General features: G+C 38.5%; 1 protein-coding gene across 2 annotated transcripts in view; it reads left to right on the top strand.

The window, feature by feature from the left end:
- Positions 1-19,759, top strand: part of vap (RAS p21 protein activator vap) — a 723,705-nt gene that overhangs the window by 304,566 nt on the left and 399,380 nt on the right. For both annotated transcript variants that reach the window (XR_016546661.1, XM_090368525.1), the window contains exons 14-15: positions 7,472-7,548; positions 17,687-17,859. Coding sequence is in view for 1 of the 2 variants with exons in the window: in XM_090368525.1 (XP_090224651.1) it covers positions 7,472-7,548; positions 17,687-17,859 (250 nt within the window). In the remaining variant the exon portion in view is untranslated. The remainder of the gene's footprint in view (positions 1-7,471; positions 7,549-17,686; positions 17,860-19,759) is intronic.

The following is a 19,759-nucleotide window of genomic DNA, read 5'->3' as shown; positions in this document are numbered from 1 at the left end:
TGCGGCCAAAGTCAAGAATGGACACCTGGTACCTCCATCACAATAATGCTCCAGCTAACCGTGCCAAAGCCTGCACCGAATATTTGACCACGACAGGACTGAAACTTCTCGAGCACCCTCCCTACAGTCCAGACCTTGCTCCCTGCTACTTTGCACTGTTCCCGCATGTGAAAATGAAGCTAAAAGGGAGGCGGTTGTCCAGTGATGAGGACCTTCTACGGGCTTGGGACAACGAGTGTGCTTTACTCCCTAGTGAAACTTGGCAGAACTGGTTTAAAGATTGGTTTCGGAGGATGGAGAGGTGTATTGAATGTAGAGGAAATTACTTTGAAAAAATTAAATAAACAAAGCTGTATTGCAAAACTTTCCTAGTACCCTTTGTATATAGTGTTATAACTGCATTGGGATATAAGTTTAGGGTTATATTTTGTACAGGTTGACCGTCACTAATCCGGCAGCATTGGGACCTGTGGGGTGGCGGATCACCGGTGGTTATTTTAGCACATACATTTTACCCAACAGCTAACCACTTCCTTCTACCTTTAACGTGTTGACTGCCAAGCTAGTTTCAAAATGCTTCCAGGGGCCAAAAAATATTTAGGAAATAATTTGATTAGTAATTCTAAAATAAAAGAAAAGTCTGTTTTTTTTATGTTGCATATATGTGGCCACATATGTTGGTTACTTTATTTCTTGAGAAGCCGTGTTGGTCACATACGTGTGATGCAATTACGGCATACATATGAAGGTCTTTTGTGATTAGTTTATTGCACGCGCAGCAATAAAACTAATTAAGATAAAATAAACTCTCAAACATCGAAATAAGTTTGTCAGTATTGTTAGAGATTTTGTGAAAACAAGTTCGTTGGCGCGCTGTATTATCCATAATATTGTGTTGTGTTTTTCCGCAAGTTTGTACAAGTGTGTTGTAAAAAAAAATCTGAAAAGGAATGGCTAAAAGAAAATTACTAAGATAAGAGGAACTGAGAGAAATTGGAATTTACAAATAACCAGAGTTAAACTTCTCACAGACACACCGCCGTCGAGTTTTTTCAGAAGTTCAGCTTTATCTGTTATGGACAATGTACTGTGTTTGCACATTACACCACAAGAGGCATTTCCTTTATGCATTGGAACCATGGCTGGGGCTAAATGTGAGCAGGTTATAATAATAAATGCAGAAAAACAAATGGGAATGGTTTGGCAGTATTTACGAGTTCGTGCCAACAGCCGATGCTGCAACCAACGCCACCAAAACAGTAGCGGCAGGTTGGTGCGCCGACTCAGGGAAATTTGAAATTGCATTCGCGGAAATTATGTCCAAATTAGCGGTGGAACTGGATTACCGGTGGCTGGATTGGTGAGGGTCGACCTGTATTGGAATTTTATTGAACTTGAATAGAAATAATCAGACCAGAGCAGCAAAGCAGAAGGCTCAAACTAATGGAAGTGCTGTGGCTCAGGGGAGAACTGAGGGGGGGCAGTTGTCCTCTGAATCACAGTCTATGGAAATGCACTGCTTGTTTGATGTTTGTGGAGCAATCAGGAATGGGACATGATATTGCAAAGGGGAATATCGTGTCCTGTTCAGGTCAGGACATGATATACCCCTTGGCAATATCATGTCTTTGTGTGTGTGCAATGTAAGGAGTGCGAGGAAATCAGGCACCAACTCAGCATTGTAATAGGCTTGTGTGAGAGCTTGAAGGACAGTGTGGATGCCCTCGAAGGATTTAAATTGAGGACCCCATCAAGCTCTCAGCTGCCCACATCAATGCCAGAGCTTGCACTTGAACATCAAGAAACAGCAGCAAGCCCCCAAGGCAGAATGCACTGGTCCCATTGTCAGGGAAATGGCGTACATATTTTGCAAAAAGGATAGATGGAACAGGACCAGGTTTTGTCTGCCAGGGGCAAAGGTTGATGACATAGAGCAGATATCTTTTAAGAAAACAAAGGGTGATATTGTTGTGCACGTTGACACTAATAATATTAAGAGTTGGGGACCGCCAGAATTACTTAACAAGTACAAGTCAATGCTGAAAAAAAAGCCGTGAGTTAGGGTTGAATTTGAAAGTGTCTGCAATTCTGACTAGACAGGATAGGAGGGAGTATATGATGAGAGCCTTGTCGATCAATTCGGCCCTGGAGAGAGTGTGCAAAGATCAAGGGGTAGAATTTTTCTCAGCCTTGTCTGTGCTTGTTAACAGGAGAGACTGCTTCTACAGGGATGGGATACACTTAAATAGAAAGGGTCCAAGAATATTTGCTGATGCAAATAAATTCCATATGTCGGAAAACTGCTAGTTTGGGGGGTATACACGGACAATTAGATTAACAGTAGCCGCTGGCAGGGGTAAAAGTGATTCTCGCACTACTTCTATTGAAATGCAATTGAGCAGAAGCCTGGAAAGCAAGGCAATGGTGATTTCCAAGACTGCTGGGAGTCATAGTGGGATAAGTAAATACCTAGGCTGTGTTAAGGTAACTAAGAGTAGAAACAGGTGCATATATGCTTGCATGTACACCAATGCTAGGAGTATATTTAAAAACTTCGATGAGCTTGAAGTGCTAGTCAAGACATCGAAGGTAGATATTGCTGGGATATCAGAGACATGGTGTCACACAGACATAAGCAGTGCAGAACTGGAATTTGGGGAGTACAATGTATACAGAAAGGATAGACAGGACAGAAAGAGAGGAGGGGTTATGCTGTTAGTTAAGAAACACACAAAATCTAAGGAAGTTCGTTCAATTGATGTGGGTGGACAATGCAATGTTGAGTCTGTTTTGTGTGACATAAGTAGTGGGAAAGGAAAAAGGTGTGTTATTGGCCAAATGAATCTGATGAGTATAATGAGCAATTGTGCAGAGAAATAGAGTGGGCCAGTAAATCACTGTCTTATAATGGGGGATTTTAATTTCCCAGAGATTGACTGTAATTTGTGGGTTGGTCACTCATCCAATAAATCCATAAGGCTTTTGTGGATTTATTGGATGATTGTTTTCTACAGCAGCATGTTCGGGAGGCAACTAGATGGAGTAATAATCTTGATTTGATTATCAGTAGTGATTCTTCATGCATTAAGAATCTGCAGATAAAGGAACCACTAGGTGGCAGTGATCACAGTGCGCTGAAGTGGGATTTACTCAGAGAGGTAACTACCATCGGGGTAAAAGGGAAGGGTTATTGCTTTCGTAAAGGTGACTACGGTGGTCTGAGACAGTATTTAAATTCTATACGGCGGGACCAACTGATGATGTTACCAACAGCAAATTCAAAATGGGAAGCATTCAAAGCATTCAAAGGATCAAAGAAATATTGTTCAAGATTTATGCCTAAATGGATGTCAGATGAACTAATTAGACATGTGACAGAGAAGAAAAATGCATGGGATACGTATAAATTAACATGTGACACAGAGGCCTATGATAGATATAAGCTGGTCTGTAACCAAGTTACAAAGGAGGTTAGGCAGGAGAAGGCAGATTACGAGAAATCTTTGGCAAAGGATGCAAAGAAAAACAGCAAAGAGTTCTTTACTTATGTACACTCTAGAAGGAAGGGGATGAATCAGATTGGTTTACTTGATATCGATGGTTCAACTGTTGATGATCCTGCTCAAGTAGCTATCAAACGAAATGAATATTTTGCATTTACATTCAGACATGAGGAGTTATTCAGGGAGGGAAATGCCTGAGGTGTATTCAACTCTGGCAGTAAGCTAGATAATCTTGTAATAACTGAGAGTAAAGTGGAGGAGAAATTGTCGAAGATAAACATAAGAAAGGCACCTGGGGCGGATGGAATCTATCCAGTTCTTTTAAAGGAGGTGGCAAAGGAAGTAAGCAAACCATTAGCCATCATTATGAGAGCTTCCCTGGACTCAGGGGAGGTACTCAGGGACTGGAGATGTGCAAATGTAACTCCAGTCTACAAAGGAGGCTCAGAGGGAGACACAGGTAATTACAGACCTATTAGTTTAACTTCTGTTCCAGGGAAATTAATGGAGGCACTGGTTAAAGAAGCATTGCAGGATCATCTAGACAAGACTTCAGTTATAGCTCGGACTCAACATGGGTTTGTTAAGGGGAAGTCTTAACAGACCCATGCTGAGTCTGACTAATTTGATGGATACTATGATGTAGTCACAAAGGAACTGGATGCATAGAATAACTTTGATATCATATTTTTGGATCATGGAAAGCCTTTGATACTGTTGCACATGGAAGACTGCTGCACATATTGGAGCAGTGTGGCATTGGAGGCAAATTGCTGCTATGGATAAAGGGATGGTTGAGGGAGAAGACAGAGAGTGGTAATCAATGGACACTGCTCTTTGTGGACTAATGTTATTAGTGGAGTCCCTCAGGGTTCAATGTTGGGTCCATTGTTGTTTTCTGTATTTATAAATGATATTGATGATGGTATATCAGGCTAAGATGATATGAAGGTTGGCAGGGTTGTTAATGACACTAATGACAGTACACTGCTGCAACAGGATATAGAAAAGTTGAGCAAATGGGCCTAGTGATGGCAAATGAAGTTTAACATTGACAAATGTAAAGTACTACATATGGGAAGCAGTAATCCCAGTGTAACGTATCAACTCTGTGGTACCATACTGACAGTGGTAGAGAATAAAAAGGACCTTGGGGGTAATTCTGCAGGCAGATATGAAGTTTTCTGAGCAGTGCAGACAGTCTGAAAGAGTAGCTTATGGTGTCTTGTCAATGATATACAGGAATTTTTCTAGCATGGATAAGGTGGTGATTATCCCCTTGTATAAGGCAATGGTTAGGCCACAACTCGAGTTCTGTATACAGGTCTGGAGGCTTCATTTTAAGAAGGATGGAGAGCTGTTGGAATGAGTACAGAGAAGGGCAACAAGATTAGTGAACAGAACAAAGGGTTGCCCTTATGAAGAAAGGCTTAAGTTTTTCAAATTACAGTGTCTGGAGACTAGGCACCTGCAAGGTGATCTGATTGAGGTGTATAAAGCCTTGAATGGTTTGAGTATGCTCAGTGCTAATGGGATTCTTCCTCTTGCTCAGAATAATCACCTGAGAGGGCATGAATTCAAATTGAGGAAAGACTGTTGTAAGATAGATGTGAGGAAGTTTTCCTTTAGCCAGCGGGTGTTTGATTGCTGGAACAAATTTCCATCTGTCGTTGTAGAAGTTGATAGCTTAAATAGATTCAAGGCAGAACTTTACAAACATTTGTAGCAAGGGGATGGGTGAAATAAGGGTTTTTTTTTTTTTTTTTTTTTTTGGCTGATGCTATATAAGCCTGCTTTCTTGAATCATGTGCCTTTGCTAATGCTAATGTGCAGTATCTTGCATTTGTCAATGTTAAACTTCAATTGCTATTCCTTAGCCCATTGACCCAATTTTCCTAGATCTTGTTGCAGTAGCTCACCCTGATGTCTGTCATTAACCACTCTGCCAACCTTTGTATCATCTGCAAACTTAGACATTTAGCCCGATATACCTTTCTCAAAATCATTGATAAATTTTGAAAACAACGATGGACCCAGCATGGAACCCTAGGGAACTCCGGTAAAAAATTAGTCCAAGAAGAGCAGTGCCCATTGATAACTACTGTCTGTCTTCTTCCACTTTACCATACCTTTATCCATAGCAATAACTTGCCCTTAATGTCACACTGCTCCAGTTTGTGAAGCCTGTCACCACCAAATGCGGAGGATGCGGAAAGGTCAGGGAATGACCACCGCATATCCCGGAGCAATATGGCCTTAGTTGCTAATGCTCCTAAAAACCAAAACAACAAACAACAGCTCCAGTTTGTACAGCAGTCTTTTTTTGTGCAACAATATCAAAAAGTCTTCCTGAAATCCAAGTATATGTGATATCAAAATTATTTTTTTTCATCCAGTTAAATGCCATCTATTAATTGCATTATAGTAATTTATCAGATTGGTTAGACAAGACCGTCCCTTAGCTTAATTAACAAGTCTCTAATTATTCATGTCACCGTTTGATTTCCCTTTATGAATTGGTGATACATTTGCACATCTCCAGTCCAAAGGTACCTCCCATGAATCCAAGAATGCTCTCATAATTATGGCTTATATTCTTTTTCTGTCTCTCCTAATATGATTGGATAGATCCCATCCACCCCAGGTTCCTTTTTTTATGTTCAACAATTTCTTGAACAATTTCTCTTTCATTTTCCTTTTAGTTATCATAAAGTTATTTTGCTCCTCCGTTAGAGTTTGATAAACTTCTGGCATCCACTCCCTCCCTCCCCTAAAGAATTCCTCACATATGAATGTAGATGCAAAATACGTATTCAATTTGTCAGCAACCTGAGCAGGGTTATCAACAGTTGACCCATTGACATCAAGGGGCCCAATTTGTTCAAACCCCTTTCTTCCACTGTTAATATAAACATTGAGGTCTTTGCTGCTTTTCTTTCCATACCTCGCTAGAGACTTCTCATAATCTGCCTTAGCTTTCCTAAGACAAATTGTGAGAAGATTATGCATGGAATATTCTTTATACAAACAAGACAAAAGACAGTATTGCCAGATCCATAGAAAAATATTGTCTGTTTTATTGCAAATATAGTGAAATCTTTGCTGTAAAATCTACAATTCCCTAAGTTTAGGCAGCAGTTTTAGTTTCTTTTTTTTGGGGGGGGGGGGACATCTGATTACTTATTCCATAAATATTTTATAGAAAAACTGAACTGCTGTACAATAAAAAATTTCAAAAAATGCCAAAGAATGTATTTTCATACAATGTCATTGATGACAAGGTTTAAAGCAAACTATTGGCGTGTCTTTCCATGCTAATGCTATTGTAATATTGTGATGTTTTCAATGATCAAAATCGTGTTTCTGAATTTAATGTATGAATAACTGCAGATATGCAGTGCTTCTAGTAATATTCATGTTATACATTTATGTGTCCTAGGGATTCAAATGGCCGCAATATGCATTAGCTTATGCACGTATGCAACTACATATAATCCAGATAGAGTTCTTATTCATTAATTCAATTTAATTAGTTGCCATGTATATACTTTATGATTAGTTGTACAAGGTAAGAACACTACCATACACCTTTTCTTTTAGTTTTAATTTTTTCATGAATGCACATCGTAATTAATATTTGTTAAAATTATACACCACACAGCCTAAATTTACTTTGATCAGTATGATGCCACTAACGATGAAACAATTTGAATGTGTTGGTATTAACAATTGCATTAGAATAAATATTTATCAGTTTTAAACGGTATCTCTCATATTTTAATAATTAAATTTCTCTCTCTCTCTCTGGTATCATTAGTTTTACATATCAATTTTGATTTTTTTATTGGTAAGGCAAAATGAAATTCAGTATATAAAAATATGGATCTTAAAAAGTGTTATATTTTTTTCCTTTTTTTACTAAAATGTTTAGAATTACTACTACAAAAACCTTTCTCCTATTTTATTAGAGATATACCTTCAGATATTACTTCATTCACAATTACTCTCTATAACAAAGGAAAAAGATCAAAAGACATGGAAATAGGTTTGTAAATTTATTTTACTAATTAAAAATTTTTGTTAATGTAAATAATAATTAGTCTTTGATTTTAAATGAAAAACATTTAATCAACTATTATGATGGAAACATCGAGCAATAGCTGATTAATGTAAACTACTTGTGTGCAGCTGTTGATATACCGGCAAATGCTATTGTCACTTTGCATTTATCAATAGTGAATAATCACCTATAATTTGTAATTAAATCACCTCAAATGTTTCTGTTGCTTGTTCTGTCAGCTTTTTCAACAGAGAGGGTATGGGCACATAAAAACATATGAAAACATTGCACAAAGATACATAAAGCAAATTTACTAAACAGTATAAACATATACCAGTATTGTAGCATTGAATGACTTGATGTGAAGCTGTAAAAAGACTGCTGATGCATGTGGAATTGTGAACAGGATGATTTACAACACAGCAGTAAAACCAAGGTTTCCGAATAGAGAACATCCAATGGAAGTGTAACATTTGACAGGAAAGGGGGAGAGAGAGAGAGAGAGAGAGGTAGCGGGATAAATAGTAAGTACTGGAATGAAATTATATGAACATGATATTTATTTTTTTTTTTTATGTGAACCCCAAACATGAGAGGTATTAAAACCTATAGTACTTAGTACCGTGCTTGGGTTGGAGGTTGAGAAGATGAAAGAAGATATTTGTTGATATTGGACTTGAACTTCTGTAGATTGTAATTTTCAGGAAATACGTATGAAGGAAGGTTGTTCCAGGAAACGGCAGTTGAATGAATAAATGAGGAAGATGAAAAGTTGGTTCTGTGGATTTGAAGTTGGACAGTAAATGTATGTTGGCTGGTGGCAGCACGTATTCGGACTGTTTTGAAAGAGAGAGTGGGAATTACAGAAGCCAATTCAGAAGAACAGTGCCCATGGAAGTATCTATAGAAGAGGCATGCAGCAGAAACAGTACGTCTATGAGAAAGCGAGTGGAGAGACTCTGTTAGAGATGAATCATTAATTAACCTAACTGCCCTCTTCTGAATGGAATCAAGAAGCCTGAGAGAGGTTTTGGGGGCACCACCCCAGTTGTGGGAACAATATTCCATGGCAGGGCGGATTTGCGATTTATACAGAGTGAGCAGCTGTTTGGAAGAAAAGTAACGCCGAGAGCGAAAGAGAAAACCAAGTTTTTTAAATGCAGAGGAAGCAATATTTGTAATGTGCTTGTGCCAAGAGAGATTAGAAGTCAAGGTAATCCCCAAAAGAGATATATCATTTTGCCTAGAAATCGGAGTGTCACTAAAGATAAGCATAGGAGCAGAAGAATCCTTTTTGTGAGATATAAGAGAAGACTGAGTTTTAGAAGGGTTGAAATCAACTAAGTTGTCTTTGCCCCACTGGAGAATTACCTGAAGATCGGCATTTAAGCAATTGGTAGCAGATTTTCGAGAAGTTGAAGCTAATTGAGCAGGACAAGGTTTCTCAAAATGGAAAGTGGAATGCAATGTGCTATCATCGGCAAAACTATGGATAGGATTTCCAGTCAATGGAAGAAGGTCATTAATATATAAGCGGAAAAGAATAGGGGAAAGAACCGAACCTTGGGGGACACCAGCATTAGTGGAGAAGTTTGAAGACAGAGAGCCATCTACCATCACCCTCAGTGAGCGATCAGAGAGAAAACTGGATAACCAATTACTAAAAACAGTTGGCAAACCATAAGATGGAAGCTTGTTTAGAAGACCTTTATGCCAAACATGATCAAAAGCCTTTGGGATGTCAAGAGCAATTACTTGTGTTTCACCGAACCTTTCCATTGAATTAGTCCATAAATGGGTAACACAAGCCAGAATATCACCAGTGGATCGACACTGACAGAATCCATACTGGCGATACTTAAACTACCTAGAAACCTTCCGTCTGATCGTTGATCAGACGGGAGGTTTCTATTTAAGAGTTGGTGGTTAATTGATTTCTCCATTACTTTAGAAAGAGTAGAAGTAATTGCAATGGGACGATAATTGGATGAGAGGGATTTGTCAGCCTTTTTAGGAACTGGCTGGATATGAGCAAATTTCCAAGCAGAAGGAAAAGCACCTTTGGAATAAGAAAGTGAAAAAAGGCGGCAAAGAATAGGAGTAAGTTCAGGAGCACAGGTTTTGAGAACAAGTGAAGAAATACCATCCGGACCTGGAGCTTTATTAGCATCAAGATTCGTCAAATCCTTCTGATATCCTTTTGACGGAAGACCACAGGAGGCATTGAATGGAGCGTGTTGAGAATGGTGGGATGTGTTTTACCAAGATCATTAATACATGAGCTGGAATCAAAATGGGATGCTAGCAGGTCAGCTTTATCCTTGACTGAAGTGACAACAGAACTATCTGGTTTGGACAGAGGTGGGAGCAGAGATGGGCAAAAGTTACGGCCAATAGCTTTGGCAAGAGACCAGAATGCTCGACTACCATTAGGGCAAGAACAAGTTTTCTACTCTTAGCCTGTTCAAACTCTAGTTTGGTCTGATTAATAATTGCTTTACAATTGTTGCGAGCTTTGGTGTAGGCAGAAAATGAAACTGAAGAATTAGTAACAAGCCAATTACGATATGCAACATTCTTCTCTTGAACAGCCTTAGCACATTTATTGAAAAACCAAGGTTTAGATAAAGGACAAGAGTTTAAAGTGGAATGTGGGATAAAGGATTCCATTTCTGCAAGTATAATTTCGCTGACATGATCTGAGCAAACGTTGACATCAGAAGTTTTGGAACAGTAATCCGACCAAGGAAAAGAAGAAAAGAAGTCTCGCAGATCATCCCATTTTGCATTCTTGTAATGGCAAACAACATGAGGTTGGCAATAGACATGAGATAAAGGTTCCATTGTGGAAGAGAAAATCTCAAAGTTGTGATCTGAAGTGCCTAAAGGACCTCTCACTTCGACCGTGTACTTAGAAGGGTTGTTTGTGAGAAAAAGATCAAGTGTATTGGCTGTATGATTAGGAATTGTCTGGTATTCTTCTATATGTGCAACAATCTGTGCAAAGTCATTAGTAATTGCAAAAGCCTCAGCATCTCGACCTGCTGGGTCGGTTTGACTAGAAAACGGAAGACAGCTGGAGTTGTGAACATTAAAACCACAAGGAAAATTACTTCACTGTTATGAAAGTTGGACTGGAGAAAGTCAAGTTGCAAAGAGCTCCATGTGATTAGTGGAGTTGGGAGAACGGTAGAGAGACAACAGATGAATTTGACACAATGAGGTAGAGAGAGATTTTAAGCCAGAGAAGATCAAAGAGAGGAGATTCCAAATTGCCAAGTCTCTGACAGGGAATATCAGAATGGACATATGCACAAGTGCCACCTTTGAGGCGAAAGGAATCATACAGCGAATAATTTGGGCATCTGAAATGAGCAGTAGTTGAATCAACTGATAACTGAGATTCTGTCAGAAAAGGTACATGGAGTTTGGCAAACTGCAAGTGGAAATGGACATCGTTGAGATTAGAATTGAGACCACGTTTATTTGTGAAATGAATTAGGAAGTGCTTGACAGATAAGCTTGCTTGCTCTATTAGTTTGACAATTCATGGTGTATTCAATAGTAAGAAAAAGTGGGTGGGACATGTTGTATGAAGTAATGAAATTTTTGGATATGGCGCACACATGGTAAGAATATACCCACATCCTTGACATAACGTGGCCTTGACAATGCTCCCCACATACACACTACTCGGAGTCCCTCCAGTCACTATCTGGCAGAGTAGAGGTAGCAAGATTATACACTAGCTGATCCGGAAGCCTCCTAGAGAGTTACCAATAGGTTTGGTCTGGTGTACTAACTAGCGGCTGGCCTGCCAACACCGTTTTAGAGCTGTACCCTCGAAATGTAAGGAATATTGGATCTCGCCATGACGTTCATCATAACCTCAAAAGTTATCAATCATACTGCATGATGGAAGAGATAGGGAAGGGTTTACCGGAACTTAGCTCCAGAGACTAAACATGGTTCCACCACTTCAAGCCTCCGATAAGCAAAGTGGTGGTATTTCACTGGTTGACGAGAGTCATCTACCACCTAGTACTGCCTGGTAACATAGAGGGGCGGCATTCCTCTATGTGGGGTGGGTGCCACACCTCGACCCCTGTTTACGTTGGTTCACACCTGGGTGGTCACCCACCATGTACTTGTGCATGGAGGTTGTACCTAGGATTACTAACAGTCCCACCATTGTGAAGGTGCAAGCAGAGGATTTGGCTGTCGCAGACCGTCCGGACTTCGCCGAAATTGGGTCCACTTGACTTGAGTGTCACCCGATTATCAGTTCCATCAGCGTTTTTGACTCTCATGTAGCAAATACAGCTTGTCTGGCATATCTGAGAGAATGTCTGTGACAACTTCAAGGACCTGATATGTGCTTAAAGTAATTGGAGTTGAGCCAGAGTTCTTTAAAGATTATTTTAAAATTATGTTTAGAAAACTTAACCCGAGTAGAATTGATATCCACATTTTATCTTATTATTGGATAGATTAGACAGTGATCTAAACTCATGTTCTGGTTTGATATTTTTCTGTGATGTGTTCTCAAATGTTCTTTGCTAAGAAACTGCTATTTCTTATTCATGGATCAGACTAGATCTAGATGTCTTTTAAATCAGTTTTGTGTTATTTTAACATGTAGAATTATTATCTAATGGTTCCGGCAAAATAAGTTTTAGTTTAGTTTTAGGAACATTAATTTGAACGATATTTTGTAACACTGTAAAAAAAAACACTGTAACTGTAAAAGAAAGAAATATTTCATTGACAGGGTTAATAAATAAAAAATAAATAAAAAAATAAATAAATAAAAAACAGTGGTCCAGTTGCTTGTGATCGTGATGTTAACAATGTTTAATTATCTGCAAAGTTGTTAATAAAACTTGTATTTCTTGTAAAAACTTGTAAAATTTGTATAGGGCATGTCGGTCATTTTTAACACAAGATTTAAGATTACAGTGCATTTTCAGCCATATTTGTACCGTGCATCCTCATTAATAGAGAGCAGCAATTTCTCTGTCAGTATCTTTGTCAATGTGCTACTACTGACCCACACTTTGTTTCTTCTACCACACTGTCAGTGTGGTAGAAGAAACAAAGTGTGGGTCAGTAGTAGCACATTTATTCTTCAGCCATTTATTATTATTACAGCTAATGACTTGTCCAAGGTTTCTTAACCTTGGACAAGTCATTAGCTGTAATAATAATAAATGGCTGAAGGTCATTTGTTCAGGAGAAGAATACATTTTTGAATGATATCATTCAGGAAAGATATTGCTCCTCAGTCACATACTGAAGTGCAATAACCCAATTTGTCTGAAATTTAAAATAAAGAACACATAGCTCGAAGATATGATGACAGATGGACTAAGAAAATAATAGAGTGTTAACCAAGAGGAGCTAAAAGAAAACCTGCAAATCAACAACGGAGATGGACAGATGAAATTCAAGAGTTTGTGGGCAATAAATGGATGGCCTTGCATAAAACAGAAGGAACTGGAAAGTTTCTGGAAGTTGCCTTCATCCTGCAGTGGATTAAGAATGGCTGACGAGGGTGAGAGAATTATTCAGAATGCAATGCAGGAACTATTATCATTTGAGAGTATAATGTCAAAGAAGATAACTTCAAAGGAAATCCATGCGAATAGCTAGTAAGCTTCATAATTTTCAAAAAAAATCAGTTGTCTTTATTTGTTTGAAACCAACTAATATTTCGAAAATGTGGTTCACACCACGGGTGTATTGATCGTTAAATTTCAAAAAAATGTGCGATTTTACTTTGTGGTCTACCTGGAATGTATTCCAGGTAGACCACAAGTAAAATAAAAAAAAACGTTTTTAGCATTATAGGGTAAAATATTTCAGTGTTATCTCGGTTTTTCATTAGCATTAGCTTTATTAGAGGCATGTGATGCAAGAAAGCAAGCTTATGCAGCATCAGCTAAAAAAAAAAAAAAACTGCTCCCATTTCACCCCTCCATTCGTTCCAAGTAGCTGTCCAACTCAGCCTTAAATTTATTTAGGCTATCAACTTGCACAACTAAGGATGGAAGTCTGTTCCACCAACCAACTACCTGCTGGCTAAAGGCAAACTTCCGCACATCTATCCTACATTTGTCTTTTCTCAGTTTGAATTTATGCCCTCTCAAATGATTATTCTGAGCAAGAGGAAGAATCCCATCAGCATTGAGCATGCTCAAACCATTCAAGGCTTTATACACCTCTATCAGATCACCTTGCCGGTGCCTAATCTCCAGACACTGTAATCAGCAAAACTTTAGCCTTTCTTCGTAAGAGCAACCCTTTGTTCCATTCACTAATCTTGTTGCCCTTCTCTGCACTCGTTCCAGCAGCTCTACATCCTTCTTGAAATGAGGCCTCCACACCTGTATACAGTACTCAAGGTGTGGCCTGACCATTGCCTTATATAAGGGGATAATCACCTCCTTATACATGCTAGAAAAATTCCTGTATATCATTGACAAGACACTATGAGCTACTCTTCCAGACCATCTGCACTGCTCAGAAAACTTCATATCTGCCTGGACAATTACCCCCAGCTCCTTTTTGTTCTCTACCACTGTCAGTGTAGTACCACAGAGTTAGGTTACTCTGGGGTTTCTGCTTCCCATATGTAGTACTTTACATTTGTCAGTGTTAAACTTCATTTGACACCTCTCAGCCCATCTGCTCAACTTTTCTAGATCCTGTTGCAGCAGCCTACTGTCATTAGTGTCCTTAACAACCCTGCCAACCTTCGTATCGTCTGCAAACTTGGACATTAAGCTTGATATACCATCATCAGTATCATTTATAAATACAGAAAACAACAGTGGACCCAATACTGAACCCTGAGGGACTCCACTAATAACATTAGTCTACAAAGAGAGGTGTCCATTGATTACCACTCTCTGTCTTCTCCCACTCAACCATCCCTTTATCCATAGCAGCAATTTGCCTCCAATGCCACACTGCTCCAATTTGTGCAGCAGTCTTCCATGTGCAACAGTATCAAAAGCCTTTCTAAGATACAAGTATATCAAAGTTATTCCCTGCATCCAGTTCTTTTGCAACTGCATCATAGTATCCAATCAAATTTTTCAGGCAAGACTTCCCCTTAACAAAACCATGCTTTGTCCGAGCTATAACTGAAGTCTTGTCTAGATGATCCTGCAGTGCTTCTTTAACCAGTGCCTCCATTAATTTCCCTGGAACAGAAGTTAAACTCACAGGTCTATAATTACTTGTGTTGCCCTTTTATCCTCCTTTGTGAATTGGGGTCACATTTGCACATCTCCAGTCCATGGGTACCTTCACTGAGTCCAAAGAAGCTCTCATAATTATGGCTAAGGGTTTGCTTACTTCCTTTGCTGCCTCCTTTAATATAACTGGATAGATCCCGTCCACCCCGGGTGCCTTTTTTATGTTTATCTTCAACAATTTCTCTTCCACTTTCCTCTCAGTTAATACAAAATCATCCAGCTCACTGCCAGAGTTTAACTCATCTCTGGCATTCCCCTTCCTGAATTCATCATCAAATATCTCATAGGTGAATGTAGATGCAAAATACTCATTTCGTTTGTTAGCCTACTGAGCAGGATCATCAACAGTTGATCCTGCTCCAGTGGACCAATCTGATTCATCCCTTTCCTTCTAGAGTTTACATAGGTAAAGAACTCTTTGTTGTGTTTCTTTGCATCCTTTGCCAAGGATTTCTCATAATCTGCCTTTGCCTGCCTAATCTCCTTTGTGACTTGTTACATACCAGCTTATATCTATCATAGGCTTCCATGTCACCCATTAATTTATATGTATCCCATGCATTTTTTTTCTCTGCCACATGTCTCATTAGTTCATCTGAACTCCATTTAGGCATAAACCTTGAACAATATTTCTTAGTTGGTATGTAAAGCCTAGTAGCTTTCAAGATAAATTCTTTGAATGCTTCCCATTTTGGATTTGCTGTTGCTAACATCATCAGTTGGTCCCACCGTATAGAATTTAAATACTGTCTCAGACCACCGTAGTCACCTTTACGAAAGCAAAAACCCTTCCCTTTACCCCTGATGGTAGTTACCTCTTTGAGTAAATCCCACTTCAGCACCCTGTGATCACTGGCTCCTTTATCTGCAGATTCTTAATGCATGAAGAATCACTACTGATAATCAGATCAAGAGTATTATTCCCTCCAGTTGCCTCCTGAACATGCTGATATAGAAAACAATCATCAAATAAATCCACAAAGGCCTTGCTAGTGTGTGAGTGACCAACCCACAAATTCCAGTCAATATCTGGGAAATTAAAATCCCTCATTATAAGTCTCAATGATTTACTGGCCCACTCTATTTCCCTGTACAGTTCCTTATTATACTCATCACAGTCATCACAGTTAGGCCTATAACACACTCCTACTCTCAATTTTGATCTCCCAGTGCTTATGTTACACCAAACTGACTCGACACTGCACTGTCCAGCGATGTCGACTGGCTTCACTTCCTTGGATTTTATGTGTTTCTTAACTGGTAGTATAACCCCTCCTACCTTGTAGGGGGGGTTATACTACCAGTTACTAGAATTTGGGGAGTACAATGTACTCCCCAAATTCCAGTTCTGCATTCCTTATATCTGTGTGACACCACGTCTCTGATATCCCTACAATATCTGCCTTTGATGTTCTGAGCAATACCTCAAATTCATCAAATTTATTTACCGAACTCTTAGCACTGGTGTACATGCACCTGTTCCTGTTCTTAGCTACCCAAACACAACCCATGTGTTTACTTGTACTACAATGACTCCCAGCAGGCTCTGAATTACCCTGCATCTTGTTTTCCAGGCTGCTGCTCATTCCAATAGAAGCAGTGCAAGAATCCCTTTCACCTCTGCCAGTGACTACAGTCAATCTATTAGTCTGTGAATCAACTCAAGCTAGCAGTTTTCCGACCCACCTAACACTTCCTTGATAGCATTAACAAATATTCTTGCACCCTTTCTATTTAAGTGTATCCCATCCTTGTAGAAGCAGTCTCTCCTGTTAACAAGTACAGACTAGGCTGAAAAAAATTTTACCCCTTGAGCCTTCCACAATCTTTCCAGGGCCAAATTGATCAACAAGGCTCTCATCATATGCTCCCTACTATTGTGTCTGGGCAGAATTACAGACACTTTCAAATTCAACCCTAATTCACGGCTTTTTTTCAACAGTGACCTGTACTTGTTAAGTAATTCTGCCGGTCTCCTACTCTTAATATGCTCTCATTCATGCTTGAGGCTTGGATTACCTTTCAAAATGATATTTTGATTTGCTGGTCAAATTTAATATATTATTTATACTGATAAAAGTATTTTTTTTATAATTTCTTTCTTAGTATTATAATTTTGTCACCATAATATTAATCTATTTTATTCTTTGATTACTTTTAGAAATATTTAACACCTGTATCACATAAATTCATGATGTTTATAAAATAATGGAGCAGTTATTGCAGAACAGACACATTTAATTATCATACAGCATGTTTTTCTTACTTGATGAATAGGCAACTGCATTTTCACTGGCATCACAACTATTATGAAATAAATGAATAGGAAATCAATCATAATGAAGTAAACTTTCCCACACTTGATTCCTGGGAAAAGCTGGCCTCTCTAAGTTGCCGAGTTTTTTTTTTTTTTTTTTTTTTTTTTTCACTCAGTCATTGTGGGCACAGATCTGCCAGTTAGCCTGATTCAGGATTATTCTTTAAACCCACTTCACTTACACTACACTGGATACCTCACAAGTTCTGTTGTCTTGACACTAGTATAAAAAAAACTCAAGCCATTCTTGTGAAAAAGTGAGACTTGCACTACTTAGCTAATAAATGTACTAAACTGCAAGATGCTGTCACCACCTATTCTCAGCAAAGAATTGCATCATTACTTTATTTACACCCTCTGCTGATGATCTCTGCCATAAAAAACAAAAAAAAATATATAAAAAAAATAATAATAATAACATGCACAATATAACAGAAAAGTAAATTTTTTCATTAAGTTCTGATGATTCTGGTTTATTTATCGCAAACAAAACTTGACATTTGCTGTAATATTGTGTCTTGATATTTATTATTATTATTATTAGCTGACCTTACAGTAGAACTGGAAAACTTAATTAGTGGAGAGGAAGTTGAAGATTGGTTTCCACTGGGAGGTCTAACTCCTCCTATCCGTGATAACTGGGGCTCCTTAAGAGTGAGGATTCGCTATGTTCATGAAGTAATTATGCCTTTGGCTGAATATAATGCACTTAAAGAGGTAACTATTGTTAGTTTAGTACATTTTCATTGTAGCTGAATTAGAAATAGTGTTTCATGATGTGAGGAACCAAAGCTTGCGAAGCTGACTGTTTATTTGTACAGTGAAATAATTTTTTTCATTTTATTCGCTTTGCTTGAAAAATTTCTTGTATTGCTGTATTATAAAACATTATTCACCATCATAGGACCCTTTCTGTATGCTGAGAGAACTTTGTCTCATGCTATATTACCATCCCTGAATTGTTTTTGCCTTCAACTACATTGATTGATTTGCCTTCCAGTGGATAGAGCAGCGATTTTCAACCTTTTTCAATTCACGGCACATTGAGCAAGGTGCTAAAATTGTCAAGGCACACAATCAGTTTTTTAAGGAGAGATTTTATCATTAAAAAAAAAAACGCATGTTAAGATTGTGTTTAAAAGTTCAATAGATAAAATTCTAATCATTGTGTTATTTTTTAAAGTAATATTGATATGGATTTCAAAAGATTTATTTTTAAAATTTATGTTCATATTTGTTATTATTCCAATTATTGAAATAAAATATCATTTATATAAAAATATCAGTGGGAAACCTGTGCTTGGTGATGTATCATGATGTCTCTTGTCTGAAGTCGGATGGTTGATGAGCATACCCTCAAGTCCTCCAATGTTTGAAGCTGCGACCTGTTCTTGCTCTTCATCATGTTCATAGCAGAAAAGCCAGCCTCACACAGATATACGATGTAGAGAAAGGAAAGAGTGCGTCAGTAGCCTTCTTTGTGATAATGGGGAACTCCTGTTGGAGAGACAACCAGAATGAGGGCAAATCTGTTGAGTGCTTAGTTAGGGCCTCTATTGTTTCATATTTCCGTCAGCTCATCTTTTTCTGCAACAGTTCATTCTGCTGATTCCAATGCACTTAACACAAATGGATCTCTTACACAGTCCAAGGAAGATACATCAAGTGACGGGAAGTACGTTTCAATGTTTTTACTCAGCAGTGACAAACTTCGTAGAATTAAATCGACAAGATTTTTGTCCAGTCAGTCTGCAACTTTTTTTCAGCTCAAACATTTCAACTTTGTTCTGTTTTTTGATTCAGGTCCCCACAATGTTAATTTTTCCTTAAAATGTTAATTTTGTTAGTAAAGTAAGAATATTTTCGTTCTTTCCCTGCATACTCTCGTTAAAAGTGTTCAAGGATTGGGAAATGTCAGCTATGAAAGGAGTTGTCTGTGTGAGCAGCGTCCATGGTAAAACACAGTGCTGAAAACAACCTCAATTTTAATGGTCTACTCTTGATGTAGTTAACCATTTTGATTGTCTCATCCAGTACTTTTTGGAGCTCGGATTGGTGTCATCTTCTTGGGTATAGGGTTTATGATTGATGTGCAGAAATCCTCTGGCCAGTGATCAACCCTGTATATCTTCTTTACCAGTTCAAACAAAGCTTTCTTCAGATTTTCTCCACTGTATTTTAACAGCTCTGCAGGTATTAGTAGAGGCATATGATGCAAGAAAGCAAGCTTATGCAGCTTCAGCCAAAAAAAAAAAAAAAACCACTTCCACTTCACCACTCCATTCATTCGAAATACCTGTCCAGCTGACCCTTAAATTTATTTAGGTTATCAACTTCCACACCAAGGGATGGAAGTCTGTTCCACCAACCAACTACCCGCTAAAGACAAATTTCTGCACATCTATCCTACATCTGTCTTTCCTCAATTTGAATTTAGCCCTCTCAGGTGATTATTCTGAGCAAGAGGAAGAATCCCATCAGCATTGAGCATGCTCAACCCATTCAAGGCTTTATACACCTCTATCAGATCACCTCGCCGGTGGCCCCTCCGTAGCCAGGCGGGCAGGAGCAGCAGTGCCTAGCACATGCTTCTTGATTAGACCGGGGTTCGAGCCCG

Source organism: Mastigoproctus giganteus, chromosome 2 (assembly GCF_048544385.1).
Source record: "Mastigoproctus giganteus isolate SK-2022 chromosome 2, ASM4854438v1, whole genome shotgun sequence".
Classification (NCBI taxonomy): domain Eukaryota; kingdom Metazoa; phylum Arthropoda; class Arachnida; order Uropygi; family Thelyphonidae; genus Mastigoproctus; species Mastigoproctus giganteus.
This window is presented reverse-complemented; position numbering and strand designations above follow the sequence as displayed.